The sequence below is a fragment of the Conger conger genome, chromosome 10 (genome assembly GCF_963514075.1).
Source record: "Conger conger chromosome 10, fConCon1.1, whole genome shotgun sequence".
Lineage (NCBI taxonomy): Eukaryota > Metazoa > Chordata > Actinopteri > Anguilliformes > Congridae > Conger > Conger conger.
Window position 1 is genome coordinate 13,168,776 of NC_083769.1, and position 18,548 is coordinate 13,187,323.

At 47.6% G+C, this 18,548-nt stretch overlaps 1 protein-coding gene across 2 annotated transcripts; it reads left to right on the forward strand.

Annotated features, from left to right (window-relative positions):
- The first annotated feature begins 1,082 nt into the window (after nucleotides 1–1,082).
- ccnt1 (cyclin T1) lies at nucleotides 1,083–17,779 on the forward strand. 2 transcript variants are annotated; one of them, XM_061257379.1, is made up of 9 exons: nucleotides 1,083–1,273; nucleotides 2,604–2,685; nucleotides 6,289–6,417; nucleotides 9,022–9,082; nucleotides 12,073–12,135; nucleotides 12,368–12,413; nucleotides 12,668–12,831; nucleotides 12,928–12,998; nucleotides 13,528–17,779. In XM_061257379.1, exons 1-9 carry the CDS (start codon nucleotides 1,104–1,106, stop codon nucleotides 14,809–14,811), a joined length of 2,070 nt encoding a protein of 689 aa, XP_061113363.1. In that variant the 5' UTR covers nucleotides 1,083–1,103; the 3' UTR covers nucleotides 14,812–17,779. The 2 variants fall into 2 exon arrangements, with proteins under 2 accessions (XP_061113363.1, XP_061113362.1); XM_061257378.1 differs by having other exon boundaries at nucleotides 1,102–1,273; nucleotides 12,073–12,134; nucleotides 12,358–12,413.
- The last annotated feature ends 769 nt before the right edge of the window (nucleotides 17,780–18,548 follow it).

The following is an 18,548-nucleotide window of genomic DNA, read 5'->3' on the forward strand; positions in this document are numbered from 1 at the left end:
AGGAATACACCCTGGACAGGTCGCCAGTCCATCGCAGGGCACACACACCATTCACTCACACACTCATACACTCATACACTCATACCTACGGGCAATTTAGACTCTCCAATCAGCCTAACCTGCATGTCTTTGGACTGTGGGAGGAAACCGGAGTACCCGGAGGAAACCCACGCAGACACGGGGAGAACATGCAAACTCCGCACAGAGAGGCCCCGGCCGACGGGGATTCGAACCCAGGACCTCCTTGCTGTGAGGCGGCAGTGCTACCCACTGCACCATCCGTGCTGCCAATTTATTTTTATTTTTTTTAATTTTTTTTTTGGGGGGGGGGGGGGGGGGGGGGTTAGACAAGGATAGGGATATCAGAAAGGAGGGGCGGGGGAAATCAGAGAGAGTCGGTAGAGTTTGAAAAGGTGTGTTTTGAGTCTACGTCGAAATAGGGGGAGAGATTCTGCTGTCCTGACAGTGGTAGGCAAGTCATTCCACCACTGAGGAACCAGCACGGAAAACAGGCGTGAAGGTGCAGCTCGACCGTCAGGTGCGCGTAGAGAGGGAACCATAAGGCGACCAGAGCTTCCCCGAACAGAATACGGGGAAGCGGCCACTTACAAAATAAACTAGCGAGTTTGCAGCCATTATCCTGGTCATGAGCAGTAAATACATCAGAATATTTCTGAATAAGCATATCTAGCCGTTGTTGCTGTTCACTGTCTAGTACTGACTGACTGAGGTCTGCACTGGGCAATCGCTGCGGCTCAATCAGGGTCTGCAATTAAGCTACAGTATTTCCCACTAGGGTGAATTATTCACCTTTTTGTTTGACTAAAGAGCAGTGGTGTTTTGGCAAATACATTATGGTGCGGAACATCATACAGGGCTAAATTATCGTACAATATGACACAACAATTATCGTACATCTAGCAACGCTGCTTGATACGTCGAGATATACGTTGACAAGAGCCAAAATCTCACTGTGAAATCATCAGTAATTGACGGAAGCAGAAAATACGTCACAACGAAGCCCTTCGGTCCAAGGTGGCGCTCATTTATGACGTCATTTCCTGTGATGCATCGATTTTAAAATATTATTGTCCTCCTCAGTGATGGCGGCGTCGTTTCCTTCTCCTTCTGCAGCTAACAACAAATGGTACTTTACCCGAGAGCAGATCGAGAATAGTCCGTCTCGCCGTGCTGGGCTGGATCCAGATAAAGAACTGTCATATAGACAGCAGGCGGCTAATCTACTACAGGATATGGGACAACGACTAAATGTGTATCTTTTTTGTCGGGGACACGGAGATTGCACTCCAGGAGGTTGAAGCCGGTTTGGCGGAATTGCTAACTGGCTATATCGACAGCGCTGTGCCAGATTGATTCTTAATTCATTAGTATTAATCGTGATATGTATTAGGAAATGTTTTGAATTACTTTTTAAACGGTAGTGCGTGAACTACTCGACCCGCTTGTGCGGTGTTATCGTTGGTTGGCGGTTTCCAAGCGGGGCCCAAGCTTGTTGCTATGGCTTGGGGTTTGTGGGATGTGTAGGCCGCAAATTTGGCCTAGGGATTTCCTGGAGAACAAAAGCCGGAGTCGCTGCGTCGATCGCCTGAGACGTATCGCTTGGTATTTCGCGAACTGCTTGTTTGGAATGTGTGAATAGCACGCTTTGCTTCTTTATTATGTCGTTAATAATATTTTGTTTAGTTTGGGTCATCTTTAACTACTCAGATACCCTAACGTTCGATGGCTAGCTGGGAAGCTATCTCGATCCTAGTTGTTACGTCGCTACCTTTCTAAACGATATGTGATATGTAAGTTGCGTGCTCGTAGCTAGCTAGCTAACGACCACGTCTGGTATAACCTATTAAAACCACGGGCAAATAAGTCTCAATGCTTGAAACGGAAAGTTAATTGCCATTGCAGCAATCTCAGTGCCATGTAAATTTGTAATAGCAAGCAAGAACAAGAGACACCAGTTCAACCACTGGCTTTAGGCTAATTTGGCGAGTTAACGTTAGCAAGGTAACCTTTCATAGCTTAAGGTTAACATTTATATGGCTAAATGTTACCATTTAAAATGTTCCGTTACTCATTTTCCATTGTCAATGTATTCGCCAGCTAGCTAGGTGCACTTAGTTATGAAAATAGCAGCTGATTGTGTACGCTAGCTAAGTCCAGATCGTAAGCACAGTGGATGATCGTAACACAGATCTCTCGCCAACCGTTATACTGTAAATTTAGCACATTAGTTGTCAGTTCATTTCGCAATAGAACTAGTTTAGCTAGCTTTAAATTGACATTTGTATTGAAAGCGTGTCATTTTGCAGATGTCAATTGATTAAAAAATCAATTAAAAAGATGTCAAAAGATGTGCTTGACTCCGAGCACCCTACTGATTAAAATAAGTCGTATTTTGCCATGGGAGGCTTTTGAGATGCATGTTGTGTGCAGAGGAAAGACCATGACCGTCGTGGTGTGGTGGGCAATGTATTGGAGTGGTATTCGTATCCACCTGCTTTGATAGGAGATCGCTAGGGGCGTGCCAGTGTAGCGTGCAGGCAGTTGTGTCTCTGTGTTTTGCTCCCTTAACCTGAAGGCTCCAGGTCCCAGCTAACTATCAACACTGCCATCGTGTACATGCACCGTTTCTACATGGTCCAGTCCTTCACTCGCTTCCACCGAAATGTAAGTCTAGTTCCTAATAACGTGTTGGCCGCAGTTTCCATGTGTTCAGTTCATTGTGCAGTGCTGGATCATTGCAGAGATGTGCTTTAAATGGTAAATGGTCTGCATTTGTATAGCGCCTTTATCCAAAGCGCTGTACAATCAATGCTTCTCATTCACCCATTCATGCACACTCGCACACCAATGGCGATTGGCCATGCAAGGCACCAACCTTCAGGAGCAATTGGGGGGGGGGGGGGAGAAGGTGTCTCGCTCAGGGACACACCGACACACCCAGGGCAGGATCAGCTAGCTATGTGCCGTCAACCCAGACCACTGCTCTGACCTCCTGAGCCAATTTCTCTCTTTGCGCTTCAGACCTATGCACACAATTTCATTTTCTATTTTGATGCGTCTGATTTTGATTGTATCTGTATGGTCACGGTAGGACTCGGAACGGTACTGTCCTCTCGGGTCCTCTTCACACTTGTTCCAGTGTTTGTTCTCCACTTCATTGTATGTGGCTCTGTATATGAGCGTCTGCTAAATGCCTTGTAATGTAATGTAATAATGTGATGTAATGATGGTTCTCTGTTTAGGAAGCTCTAGCTCTTTATCTAGTTGCTGGTCTCGATTTTTTTCAACTGCTGACGAGTGAAGCTAGCTGTGACTGTAGTGAGGAACGGTATTACTGTACATTTTTTTTTAGATTAGTTGGTTAAAGAAAGGAAAGGTCCACATCTGTAAAGGAAAATAATCTGCGGAGTGGCACATTACTTAACATTAAGTCTTGGAGTCCTGCGCCTAAGAATTCAAGAGTCTTCGGTGACATTAATTTTGAGAGGGATATAGTTAGAACCCTGGACTTGGGTGTTACTTTTTTGTGTCGCATATATAAAATAACATATTGGAATGAATTTTTGGACTTTGAGCAACTTGTGCACTGGTTCAAATAAGCAATATATCATTCAGATGTCTGGACTGCTGGTCCTCGTTCCTGGTCCTGGAGAGCCGCAGGGTGTGCTGGCTTTTGTCGTTAATTGCCATTGATTGATCAACTAAAGCACACAGGTTCAATGGGAAAAGGTTTTGCTGGTTTCTCTTGAAGGATACGTTTCCTCCCAACGGTGGGCAATGTTTCGCGACAGGCTGTGAGGTGCATTTGCTCCCGTTTGGTGGGTGTGTCGGGGAGGTGTAGCCCAAATCAATACTAGTAGGCCTCTGCTTTAAAGCCCGGAGAAAGCCTTCCCAGACGCCACCGGAGCAAGCCGTACCACGTCAGTCCATCAGTCCGCCCACGGTTTGCGACAAGTTGTTGAACGGGGCACCCTGTTTTTCTGTTTAAATAAACATTTTGCTACATTTTGGCGGGGCTGAACGTGGTTTCTTGGGTCTGAATCGGTTGTGGATATTAAGGTGAAAATGGCGCACCCTGCGACTCCTGTACCAGGAGTGAGGACCACTGCTCTAAGCCCTGCAGTGATTGTTATAGGGTTTGCTTGCATGACATTACATTACATTACTGGCTTTTGGCCGGCGCTCTTATCCAGAGTGACGTACAGGTGATTAGACTAAGCAGGAGACAATCCTCCCCTGGAGCAATGCAGGGTTAAGGGCCTTGCTCAAGGGCCCAAGGCTGTGCGGATCTTATTGTGGCTGCACCGGGGATCGAACCACCAACCTTGCATGTCCCAGTCATTTACCTTAACCACTACGCTGCAGGCTGTTCTGGTTGAGCCCTATACATCTCGGGGGCATGTCTCTGCAGTTAGAATTTGTTGCAGATTTTTAGCAGGACTGATGGGGACGTTAGGTCCTGCAAACTTCTTCTCACACTGGTGCCTTGGCCCCAGGATGGGGACGGGGACGGGCGGCCTGTAGCGTAGTGGTTAAGGTAAATGACTGGCACCCGCAAGGTTGGTGGTTTGATCCCCTGTGTAGCCACAATAAGATCCGCACCGCCGTTGTGCAAGGCCCTTAACCCTGCGTTGCTCCAGGGGAGGATTGTCTCCTGCTTAGTCTAATCAACTGTACGTCGCTCTGGATAAGAGCGTCTGCCAAATGCCATTAATGTAATGTAATGATGTTTTTGTTAGTGCTGGAATGATCTTACTGAATTATTTATGTAACTAGTCTGTGTGTACTTAGTCTTGCTGAAAGACACACCGAGTCTTGAGAGCTTGAGGTCCATCCTTCTGTTCTTTCAGTATCAGAATGGAATATTGTGTAACATTGTGTGATTGTGTATTGTACATCGGTTTGTGGTTCGTAGCACCGGGCTTGCTGTGATCCAGCAGCTGCGCTTTATTTAGATGGAGCTGATCGTGGATGCTGAAGGCTAATGTTGCCTCAGGTGAGGGCCTACCTCATCTCCCTTCACTCATGCACCCTCGCTACTGTGTGGATACTCACTGTAGGTGCCGGCAGAATGGTGGACGCATAGATGGATCGAACTGCAGGTGTTCAGTGGAAAAAGTTTTTTTGGTTGAACAGCACAGGGAACGTGAGGGAGGAGTGCTGTCCCAGATGGCTAAATGACAGCATGGAGAGCTACTTGCGCTCTTGCCTTCGGTGCTTTTTGGCCTGTGACGATAATAATGCAGATTGATCGACTTCGAACGGTTATCGCCGCTGACTGTTCGTCGTGTAGCGCTGTAGTCACGGTGCACGGCATCTAGCGCTGTCCCACAGTGAGAAGGAGTCCTGCCTTTGAGTGTGGGCAGGACAGTAGGGCAGGAGTCCTGCCTGTGAGTGTGGGGAGGACAGTAGAGCAGGAGTCCTGCCTGTGAGTGTGGGCGGGACAGCAGGGCAGGAGTCCTGCCTGTGAGTGTGGGCGGGACAGCAGGGCAGGAGTCCTGCCTGTGAGTGTGGGCGGGACAGCAGGGCAGGAGTCCTGCCTGTGAGTGTGGGCGGGACAGCAGGGCAGGAGTCCTGCCTGTGAGTGTGGGCGGGACAGCAGGGCAGGAGTCCTGCCTGTGAGTGTGGGCGGGACAGCAGGGCAGGAGTCCTGCCTGTGAGTGTGGGCGGGACAGCAGGGCAGGAGTCCTGCCTGTGAGTGTGGGCGGGACAGCAGGGCAGGAGTCCTGCCTGTGAGTGTGGGCGGGACAGCAGGGCAGGAGTCCTGCCTGTGAGTGTGGGCGGGACAGCAGGGCAGGAGTCCTGCCTGTGAGTGTGGGCGGGACAGCAGGGCAGGAGTCCTGCCTGTGAGTGTGGGCGGGACAGCAGGGCAGGAGTCCTGCCTGTGAGTGTGGGCGGGACAGCAGGGCAGGAGTCCTGCCTGTGAGTGTGGGCGGGACAGTAGGGCAGGAGTCCTGCCTGTGAGTGTGGGCGGGACAGCAGGGCAGGAGTCCTGCCTGTGAGTGTGGGCGGGACAGCAGGGCAGGAGTCCTGCCTGTGAGTGTGGGCGGGATAGTAGGGCAGGAGTCCTGCCTGTGAGTGTGAGTGGATGTGACGAGCGAGCTAATGAGTCCCTTGCATGGCAGCCTACCGCCGTTGGTGAGCGTTGCGAGTGTGAATGAGGCATCGATTGTATTATCATTATTATTATTATTATAATAAAATAGATAAAATGTTTTAGATAAAAGCGCTATGTGAACGCAGTGCGTTTCTCGTGACGGCCCTCAGGTGATTGCCCCCGCCACCCTGTTCCTGGCCGCCAAGGTGGAGGAGCAGCCTCGCAAGCTGGAGCACGTGATCAAGGTCACGCATGCCTGCCTCAACCCCCAGGACCCGTCGCCAGACACCAGGAGCGACGTAAGTCCCCCTGCGTCTCTCCGGCACACGGCCCGTAGGACTTTTCATGGTCCGAGGTGGAGGGTAACGTTCGGTTGTGTCTCCCGAGGACGGCTAGCGATCGTTGGGCGGGCGGGCTGTTTCCGGCGTGATACCGCTATAACTGCGGGCTGTGTATTTAAGACGATTAGGCTGTGGTGGTCGTTACAGTGGGAGCAATAATTATTTGATCCCTTGCTGATTTTGTAGGTTTGCCCATTTACAAGGAATGGAACTGTGTAGAATTTTAATCATAGGTACATTTTAACATCGAGAGACAGTATATCACAAAATAATCCACAATAACAACATCGTATATATTTTATACATTTATTATCGTATTTTTGCATGAAATAAGTATTTGATCCCCTACCAATCAGCAATACAGACCAGACCAGTTTGTTTTCCATTAAGAAGCACTCCTAATCTCAGCTCATTACCCAAAACACTTGTGTCAACTCGTTACATCGTTATGTAGCTGTATAAAAGACACCAACATTTCCACCATGGCCAAGACATAGGAGCTGTTTAAGGACATCAGGGACAAAATTGTAGACCTGCACAAGGCGGGGATGGGCTACAAGAAAATAAGCAAGCAGCTTGGTGAGAAGTTAAGAACTGTTGGAGCAATTATTAGAAAATAGAAGAAACACAAAGTCACCGCCAATCTCCCTCGGTCTGGGGCTCCACCTCGTGGGATATCAATGATCATGAGAAAGGTCAGGGATCAGCCCAGTATTACACAGAAGGAGCTTGTTAATGACCTGAAGGCAGTTGGGACCACAGTCACAAAGAGAACCATCAGTAACACACTACACCCTGAAGGATTAATCCTGCTCCGTGTGCAAGGTTCCTCTGCTGGAGAAGGCACATGTACAGGCCCGTCTGAAGTTTGCCAAAGAACACCTGGATGATCCAGAGGAGGCTTGGGAGAAGGTGATGTGGTCAGATGGCATCAACTCGACTCGCCGTGTTTGGAGGAAGATAAATGCTGAGTACAACCCCAAGAACACCGTCCCCACTGTGAAGCATGGAGGTGGAAACCTTATGCTTTGGGGGTGTTTCTCAGCTAAGGGGACAGGTCGACTTCACCGTATCGAGGGGAGGATGAATGGGGTCATGTACCAGGAAATTTTGGGTGTGAAAATGGGTCATGGATGGGTCTTCCAACGTGACAATGACCCAAAACATATGGCCAAGGCAACAAAGGAGTGGCTCCAAAAGAAGCATATTAAGGTCCGGGAGTGACCTAGCTAGTCTCCAGACCTAAATCCCATCGAAAATCTGTGGAGGGAGCTGAAGCTTCGAGTTGCCAAGCGACAGCCTCGGAACCTTAAGGATTCGGAGACGATCTGCAAAGAGGAGTGGACCAAAATCCCTCCCAAGATCTGTGCAAACCTGGTGGAAAAACTACAACAAACGTCAAGGTTTCTCCACCAAGTATTAAGTCCTGTTGTTCTATGGATCAAATACTTATTTCATGTGAAAATATGATATAACATTCATAAAATTTGTATGATGTTGTTGTGGATTATTTTGTGATATTCTGTCTCTCAATGTTAAAATGTACCTATGATTAAAATTCGACAGTTCCATTCTTCGTAAGTGGGCAAACCTACAAAATCAGCAAGGGATCAAATAATTATTGCTCCCACTGTAGATAGTCCCGCCCCTAATAAGGGATGCAAAATTCACTCGCGTAATCTGTCACAAGACCTACCCGATCTCCGTCCCGTACATCAAAGCATGAAAACTCCCTTTGCAGCTGCTAGCCCTCTTATCTTTTGTTTCGTTTCAGCTGATTATGGATAGCTGTCAAATGTCTTACTTTGGGTGTTTACCTGTATGCATTTGCTGTTTATATCGTGGTTGTCAGTTAGCATAGCTGAGTTGCACATCTGTTTTAGTGATGTCGCTTACACCCTCACTGCCCTGGGAATGTTCTTTGGCATGTCTGGCACCGTCCCACCAATTACTCTGGTGAACACTAACCTCCTCTGGCGTTGTCAGCACTCTGGATAAGAGAGTGGAGTGGAACAGAAGGGAAGTTATCTAAATGAACGCAGTGCCAGCTAAATGAATGGAGGGGTCTCCTTATTCCCTGCCCCCCCCCCTCACACCCTCCCCTGGCCGTAGACTTCCACCAAGCTGGGAGCGTCCCGTTAACTTGAGCGCCAAACTCCCGGCACAATGTCAAATTTCAGGCACCGTTTTCCCCTCCCATGGGGTACACCCTCCTGCTTTCCGTCGAGTCCCGTTACCCGGCGCTGTTTGAGAGCGGCTTTTACACTAAGTGACCTCACGTGAAGTCCCCAGCGCGCTCCTGCATACTCACAGCAACAGCGACACGACCTTCCGCCTAAACTGCGATTTCCGAGAGAACGCAGCCACCCAAAGCCGGCATTGAGTGGGTCTGTTTCTCCTTCCATCATCGTTTCCCGCCCGTTATCCGCCCCAGAAAATAAAGCGCACGCACGGCGTGTTTGAGTGCCCGTCTGACTCTTTTGTGAGGGAGGAGGACGAGGAGGAGGAAGAGGAGAGGGTGTGTCCTCACAGGTGAATAACTTCCTCTCCTCTCGACTCCAGGCTTACCTGCAGCAAGCCCAAGACCTGGTCATTCTTGAGAGCATTATCCTGCAGACCCTCGGTAAGTTTGTGAGGAAGGATGTGTGGGGCCTGGTGTGTGGGCCCTGATGTTTGGGCCCTGGTGTGTGGGCCCTGCCTGTTCCGGATGCATGTAGCCTGTTAACCGTGTCTGCACTGATCTACTGTTGCCGGTTAAAATGAGCAAGGGCTAGTTTGGGAATTACTGGGTCAGCCTATGTTTTATCGTGTTCCTTCTGTTTGCCCTAGTCTCTGACTGCAGATTGACCCCCCTACTATTTTTTAGTGGGTCATTGTTGAATGTCGGGGGTCATAAATAAAAAAATTTAATAAAAAAACCTGGGAAGTAATTTAACTTTAATTCTATGAATACAATATTAATTCACCTTTATCAGTACATGAATTCATCTTTTATTTGAAAAATATTACGATGAATTGTTCACTTTTGCATTGTCTTTCAGTGTGTATACAGTGCCGTGAAAGTCTTTTCTCCCTTCCAAATTTTCTTTATTAATGGTTATTTGTCACACTGAATGGTTTTGGTGTGACAAGTATGTAACATTAGACGAAGGGAAATTGAGAACACAAAACATTTAAAAAAAAAGCTTCATTCGTCTTCCGATAACTCGCAAATGCCATCTCATGCCTTCCAGCAGTCAAAAGGTGGGAGCCCTGTGCTCGCTAGCAAGTCAAAGCTTCGAAGTTAATTTGCTAGCTTCTGACCACGTCATTATAAGTTGGGGTAGTCCTGATACGCACGTGCAGGTAGCTTCATCCCTGGAGTGTGGCGTCTCAGGAGAACCTTTCAATTGGTTAAGCCATGCGTGATAGCCGATGTGCACTCGGTCGGAGCAATAGTTTGTGACGAACTAGCGTTAGCTAAATAAAAATGTGCAAAGCATTGGCCAAATAATAAAATAGCACACCGGTCGAAAAGGTCGAAGTCGGCGGTCACTGAAAGAGCGAGTGTGAGAGCAAGCAGAGTTTCATCTTCCGAGCCGGCTCCCCTTTTACCTTTAATTTCTATTCTGATTATGAATGCTTGTCTCACGGACTGAGAATGTTTGGTGCTTTTAAGCGTAGACTAATTCATCATAAAATTAAATGGATAAAAACAGATTTAATGTCCTGTTCCATCATTGTGAATATAGGCCGCTCCCATGCTCCTCCAGTCCCACTTCATTTTGCGTTTTAATTGGTGTTGAATGCCTTTGTTAAAATTTTCAAATAAGAAATGTGCAAAAGCTTTGTAATTGTGTTTTTGTATTACGGCAGAAGAACAAGTGATACTTTTCTTTCTTTATTGCAGTGTTTTGCTAAATTGAGCTATGATATAAAAGCTGCATTAACATGGATTTGTGGTGATCGAGAATATGCTTCCAGGCCAAAATATAGTTTGTAAAGTAAACTAGCAAAATAATCCCTCTGGGCAAGTCAAGAAACTTCAACTGGTGAAGAAGTTTTCATGAAGAATTCACACTGAATTTAAGCTGCATTTAATGAAATCACATTTTGGTACTGGCTGACTGTGGGTCTGCTATGACACTAATCTACACTTACCTTCATTCTGGCGATTTCAGCAGGCCTGGATGTGAAATGGTATAATAATTCAATAATTATTAACTTAGTAATGGCAATGTAGCATTCATGATAGTGATGCTTTATAGCCTTGAAATGAAAGAATCTATTTACACGTTGTCGCACCTGTGCATTTGCTGTGTAAAATTAAGCTATGTTTAGTGCTAGTGTCAATTCAAATCTCTCAGAGGTGAAATTCAGTTTTTTGCGGGGAAATGTGGATCCGCAATTCGCATAGAGCCGATCACAAAAAGGGGACATTAAATGACAGGTAGGTCTATACTTTGGTTTCAATTGTGTCTATTGTCTATGTGGGCAGTGGTATCTGATATAGAAAAAAAAAATTTTAATTTAAAAAAATGTACCATGAAACTTTAATTATTGGAGGAAATATGTGATCTAGTCACACTGTCCGTAATCGATCATTGCATAGTAGCAGACCACAGGGCCATGTTTGCCATTTCCCAGAATCCAACACAGTCCACGCTGGGCTCTTGGCGTTTCATGTAGGTCTGGATGGAAAAAGCACCCTGCACCCTGAACCTGTGCAAAGGTTAAAGTTATTTTTTACAGTATTATGTTCTATATGTTGGGATTTGTGTGCCAGTGATCAAGGTTGTGTAGTTTTAAGATTCTTGGCTTCATTTTCCTACCTTCTGGACAGGCTATTCACTAGTCTCTTTCTTGGTTTAATAATATTCCACAGATGTGAGATTCCACCTAACCTAGATGCAGGTGTTGCGAACACAAATACAGGCCATGAGTGTTTGTTTAACTGAGTAGCAATACTGCTTTAGTTTTCATTACACTTGGGGCCGCTTGTGGCCGAGTGGCTAAGGTGCATGACTGGGACCTGGAAGGTTGGTGGTTCAAGTCCTCGTGCAGCCATGATAAGATCCGCGTGTGGACAGCTGTTTGGCCCTTGAGCAAGGCCCTTAACCCCACATTGCTCCAGGGGGGATTGTCCCAACTTACAGTTGATCAGACTAAGCAGGAGGCAATCCCCCCTGGAGCAATGGGGGGTTAAGGGTTTTGTTCAAATTAAATTTGAGTCAAAGGAGCATGTCTGAACTGCAGAAAAAAGTGAACCCTTGATGCTTTGAAATTGACAATGTAGTTTTGAGCTTCCAGGTTATTTAATGTACAGGCCCTGTCAGTAAAATGAGTGCGTCTGCACTGTGGTCCTCACAGCCTGTAGCCTGATGCTAACCGGCTTACAGTGACGCGTTACTTTACACGTCATTTAGATGACGCTTTTATCCAAAGCGACTTACATTTGATTAGACTAAGCAGGAGACACTCCCCTCAGGTGCAATGTGGGGTTAAGGGCCTTGCTCAAGGGCCCAATCCCTTCCAGCAGTTCCCTTTGGTGTGGAACCTTGACATTTATTTAAGACTTTTCTCTCCCTCTCTCCCTCTCTCTCTTTCTCTCTCCTCTCCCCTCCCTTATTTTAGCATTTGAAATCACCATCGACCACCCACATACACATGTTGTCAAGTGCACCCAGCTGGTCAGAGGTAAGCATCAACTAGCGCCTGCCCCCCTCCCGACCCTTTGGGGTTCTTCCCTTGGCTTTGCCATCGCCATCGAGCCTGTTGTCTAGTTAATGGCCCCTTACTTTTTCGGTAGAACCGCTTCGCTTGTTCTCCCGTTATTACAATGACCGACGTGCCGAGGTGTGTGCAGTTGTGTGTGAACGGGCAGGTGTTCATTTTGGTGTCTGTCTGTCCGCTTTTTTTGTTGTTCCAGCGAGTAAGGACTTGGCCCAGACGTCATACTTCATGGCTACCAACAGGTGCGTCATGCGCTTCCTCCTTCCACGCTAGTCCAACATGGAGCCGCACGGAGGTTTTTTTAAAAAAGTGTACAAAAAACAAAGCAGTGTCTGTGATCGTTTCCTCTCTCTGGGCACTGAAACGAGTCTCTGTCCTCCCCTCTCTCCCCCCCCCCCCTCACCCCCCCCACCCTCCCCCTCCTTTTCCTCACATGGCTTCGTTTGGCGGTTGCCCGGGACACACCTGTCCCCCGCCCCGTCCCCCAACCGAGCAGTCTGCACCTGACGACCTTCTGCCTGCAGTACAGCCCACCCATCGTGGCCTGCGTCTGCATCCATCTGGCCTGCAAGTGGTCCAACTGGGAGATCCCAGTCTCCACCGACAGCAAGCACTGGTGGGAGTACGTGGACCCCACCGTCACCCTGGAGCTTTTGGACGGTTCGTACGCTTTCGGTCTGTAAGCCCTTTGTGGTTGAACCGGGATTGTCTGGTCGATGCGCGTCTAACGCTCCGCCTTCCGTTCCCTGGCCACAGAGCTCACACACGAGTTCCTGCAGATTCTGGAGAAGACTCCCAGCCGATTAAAGCGCATTCGCAACTGGAAGGTACGATGGCAAAGAAGCATGGCCGGCCACAGTAGCGCCCTCGCCTACACCTGCCCCCGTTCAGCTGCACCCTTTCAAACCCGCCTACACCTGCCCCCGTTCAGCTGCACCCTTTCAAACCCGCCTACACCTGCCCCCGTTCAACTGCACCCTTTCAAACCCGCCTACACCTGCCCCCGTTCAACTGCACCCTTTCAAACCCGCCTACACCTGCCCCCGTTCAACTGCACCCTTTCAAACCCGCCTACACCTGCCCCCGTTCAACTGCACCCTTTCAAACCTGCCCTACACCTGCCCCCGTTCAACTGCACCCTTTCAAACCCGCCTACACCTGCCCCCGTTCAACTGCACCCTTTCAAACCTGCCTACACCTGCCCCCGTTCAACTGCACCCTTTCAAACCTGCCTACACCTGCCCCTGTTTAAACATACTCTTTCTCCAGCATCCCTTTCCCACTCTCCCTGCCTTCCTTTGTACCTCTGGTCTGTAGTTTTTTTAAAAGCTGGGTCTTCTGTTCGTACCTCCTCAGGCGGCGGGTCAGACGGTGAAGAAGACGAAGGTCCAGGAGGAAGGAGACCAGACGGAGGCCATGATGAGCATGATCTCCATGGCCTCGTCGGAGAGCACGCTGGCGGGGCTGATGAGCCTCTCCGCGCCCTCCGGCTCCTCCTCCTCCTCGTCCTCCGCGGCCGCCCCGTCGCTCGGAGACAAGGAGCGTGGCGCCTCCCAGCACTGGCCGTCCGGCGCGAAGGCGGAGCCGGCCCAGAGCCAGGAGCTGAGCGCCCACGTGCCCGCCAAAGTGTCCCTCAGCGAGTACCGCGCCAAGAACGCCGACGTGCTGGCCGCCCAGAAGCGCAAGCTGGAGAACATGGAGGCCAGCGTGAAGCGCGACTACGCGTCCGCGGCCCAGGCCCTAATCGGCCAGCAGAGGAGGGAGAAGCACCAGCAGTTGTCCTCCTCCTCGTCCTCCTCCGGCCCTGACCCCAACCCCTCCCCGATCGTCCTCAAGATCCCCCTGGAGAAGGAGAGGCAGGACCGGAGCTCGCTGAAGGTGCGCCTGCCACTGGGGTCCGGGGGCGGGCACGGCGGGGCGGGGGGCGGCGGGGGCCGGACGGGGGAGGACTTCAAGGTGCGGATTCGGGTGCCGGAGAGACGGGCGGGGGCGGGGGAGGAGGGTAAGAGCCGGGACAAGCACAGGGACCGCTCAAACCACCACCATCATCACCACCACCATCATCACCACCACTCCTCCTCCAGCGGGTCCTCCTCCTCCTCCTCGCACAAACACTCGGGCGGCCCGGGGGCGGGCGGGGGGGCCGGTGCCGGCAAAAAGGCGTCAGCCGACTCCTCCAGGACCGCTTCCTCGTCTTCCTCCTCCTCCCGGAAGAGGCCCCACCCAGAGCCCTCTGCAGCCGCCCACCCCCCGAAAGCCAGCAAGTCCTCCAGGAACTCGTACCAGCTCCCCCCCATGCCCGGACCCCCCGCCCACCCTCTGAGCCTGGGGCACGACAGCCTGCCCTCCGGGGGCCTGGCCCACCACCAGGGCCCGTACGCCCACTCCAAACTGGACAAGGCCGACACCAACGGGCACAACGCGTCCGGGGGCCAGTCCAACGAGTACCAGGACACCTTCGAGATGCTCAACTCGCTCCTGAGCGCCCAGGGGGTGCAGCCCTCGCAGGGCTCCATGTTCGACTACCGCACCCCCTATGGAGAGTACCCCCGCTACCCCGGGGGCTCGCGGGGCGGGGGGTCCCGGCCCCCTCCGCTCCCCACGGAACCCCCGCCCCCCCTGCCCCCCCTCCCCAAATGAAGACTGAACCCTGAATGCGGAGGGCAGAGGGCCAGGTGACCTTCTCGCAGGTGAGCTGTGCCTATGTGTACGGCCACCCTGTCCTGTACGCACCGCCTGCCACTCCGCTTGACAGCAGAGCATTGTACCACTCACTTTTGTTTTAAGCCTATTTTTATTGCCTTTTTTTTTTTGTTTGGTTTTTTTTTTGTTTTACACCCCCCCCTCCCCCCCACCACCCAAATCTGTGGCAATAATGAATAATGCTTTAAAAACCTTTAAAAAAGACAAAAGAAGGAAAACAAGAACAGAGACAATTATGTATTAAAATAAATGTAAATACTATTTTTCATGTCATTCAGGTTGTTGTAATATATATTTGAACTGAAAGTCTTTTAACGGAGTGACAGAGAACCAGGGCCACTTATTGCTGGTGAGAAAAATATGTTTCATATAGTTTTAATAGATTCAACGCATGGGAGGAAAATGTAAACTTGTATCTCTTTATTTGTAAAATTCTGCTAACATCGATTTTAATAGCAATCTCATGGTTTCTGAATGTTTTTAAAAAAAAGTATTTATTTTTTATTCCTTTTAAAGAATTTGTAGCACTTGTTTGGATGCTTACCGGTTATTAATACCATTTTTTATTTGTTTCCCCCGGACGTCTTTCCTTGTTGTCGACTTTGGGTCAGAAGAAAAGATTGTGTATCCTGGTACTCTAAATATTTTACCTTTTCAACAAATATTTGGGCTCACGGTCCCCTAGTACTCTCTGCTGTTATTTCTTCTGTTCTTTGAGAGGGTTTTAATTGCTTTTAACATTTGAAGTTTTAATTTTCATTTTTTCCCCCCCTCTGTAAACATCAGTGTTTTCTATTCTGTAAATGTGGAATAACTAAGCAGGTGGATATAAAGTATTTTTACATTTTGTAAAAAAAATATATATATATATATGTACATTAAAAAGGTTGTATTTTAGTTTGTAGTTTTACAATGTGACGCAGTCATTGTTTTAAATGGTTGTAAAAATGCTACGACACTCCAGCGATTAAATTAATGGGCAGAATTATTTCTACCATCTACATTTCAAATGCAAACCATGCCAGTATCAGGGTGAAGTGTATATTATTTTATTTTTTCATCACTTTTACTAGAATCCAAAAACCTTGTTCCCGCCACTGTGCAGCCGCCCTCCCTCCTAAATGGGACATGTAGGACGCACAGAGGTTCTGACCTTGTGACCCTGAGTAACAAGTCTTTAAACGTTTGCGTCCTCTTGCCTTGGGAGTCCTGCTCACTGCCTGCCCGTTCTGACTTCAGAGGCACGGTCAGTCGCAGAGTCAGGGGCAGACCCCAGGGGAGTCTTGTGTAGAAGAATGTGTACAGTACCATTGATTCACCAGCGCCGGCTGTACCCTGCGTTTTATCCAGACCCATTGCTCTTGTATTAAGATCCATGTGATTAAATGGCTCGTCTATAAAACAACAGAAAAAATTAAAAGGATAAGAAAACCCTCCCATGATGTTTCCTGTTATGACATCGTATGTTTTATTTTGTTTGGAAATTCATGTAATCCTGACTATTTAATCATGTTTTACACTGCACATATTTTGGATTTAGGAAAACCCATTGATAGATTTTTATTTTTATTAGATTTTTTTAAAATTTTGCTTTCTGCATTTATAAAGTTTGTTTTGTTTTACCACTTTGTTTTTTGTTTTTTTTATTCAGTTTTTTTTTTTTGTTTTGTTTTTTTTGTCATGATGGTTCCTTTTGAAGTTTACCAAAATGATGAACCCAACTGTTGCATGTTTGTTTAGACTCATGGCCTGTTTGTGGCATCAGTGATCCGTAACTGCTGTTCATTGATTAGCTCACTGGAACATGGAACAGGGATCATTATGCTTTTGTAGTTAAGGTTCTCCGTCTGAAATTAAAATTAAGGGAATTACTTCAAACAATGTTATTTGGAATGAGCATTATTTTAAGGTATCAGTTTCCCTGTAACTGATGCCAATATGTTTGCATGTTCCCTTCCATTGGTTGAATGAGTGCAATTTGGGTGCCTGATTCCATCCACAGCTCCCGTTCTGTGCAATTGTCACTTGGGTTGGTTCTGATGGGATGCGTCACTTGTTGGCTTTGGTTATTATTAGGTTTTTTTTTATGTACATTTTTTAATGTACTCCATGCATTCAAGTAGACCATTCGTTAAGCGAACCACTCCATAGAAACGGACGTGGTATGGTTTTCGCCACTGAAAGGTCATTTTTCTGAACTGCAGTGAAAGGCCCAGGGCTTTGCTGCGTTGCTGGGGGGGAGCAGTGATGTTCCTGTGGGCCGGGCCCAGGCTTTCATCCTGTCCTCATGCAAATAATCCTGTTTGGGGCCTGATCCGGGCAGGCGGGAGCAAACGCCATTTTGGGTTTGGTCCTCTTGTTTAGGACTTGATCAGTGATTAAATTAAATGAAACCCCCAGGGTCATCCTTTTTGTTTTTATTTTAGTCCACTTTATTTTAGTCCATTTTGTTTTTGTTTTAAAAAAACATGGTCTTAATGTATTTGTGTGATTCATGCATCCCTGTAGTTCACATATCTGTGTAAGCCCCGCTATGGGCATACTAAAAGCAAAAAAATATGGTGTGAAATATGGTGTAGGCTGAAGGGAAAGCGATGTCAATGTACTGGATCTGATGCACATTCATATTCATCTTCTCTCCATAATTTTCTTTCTTTGGGTAATTGGTTACATTTGGAGAGGAATGTTTTGTGAGCTGTACATACATTTTTGTATGTGTTTAGTGGTATCAGGTGAACTCAGGTTTGGAAATTGATTGTTTTTAGGGAGGATTCTTGTATATTTCAAGTAAAGCTACAGTTTACATATCTGTGCTTTTTTTTTTTTCTTGTGTTTTTGTGAACACAGTTCCTTTCTTAAAATGTGGATGATTTGACTCACGTGTAAATAAATGTTTTAAAAGAAAGATATTGCATTCATTTGTTACATATTGACGTGCTATTCATGCAGTTTGGTGTGGGGGAATGTTATTGTTAGTCCAACATTGTTTGCTAGTTTGCACACGGAACACATTATTTGACTTGAGAGCTTTTCTTTAACCAACCTTGTAGTTTAATTAAAGGGGATGACTGAAATTAACAAATCAACTGAAATTAACTTCAAACGCTGCATCTTCGAGTTTCTCTTACACGGTCAAGGAATTCTTCATATGCAAACGGACAAGAAATACACTCACTGAGCACTTTGTTAGGAACGCTATACTAATACTAGGTAGGGCCTCCCATTGCTCTCAAAACAACCTCAGTTTGTGACATGGATTCCACAAGATTCATTCCTTTGAGATTCTGTTCCATGTTGACATGATTGCATCATGCAAGTTCTGTAGCTTTGTCAGCTGCACATTCATGCTGCAAATCTCCCATTCTACCATATCCCAACGGTTTTCTATTGGATTCAGATTAGGTTTCTGGGAAGGCCACCGAGGAACATTGACCTCATTGTCACGTTCATGAAACCAGTTTGAGACTACTTTTCCTTTGTGACATTATCATGCTGGAAGTAGCCAATAGAAGATGGGTACATTGTTGCCATGAAGGGATGCACATGGTCCGCAACAATACTCAAATGGGCTGTGGCATTCAAGCAGTGTTTGATTGGTATTACCGGGCCACAGATCACATTTTTCCCCATTCTGATGGCTCATGGTCTGACAAGCTCCTGACCTATATCTGCAT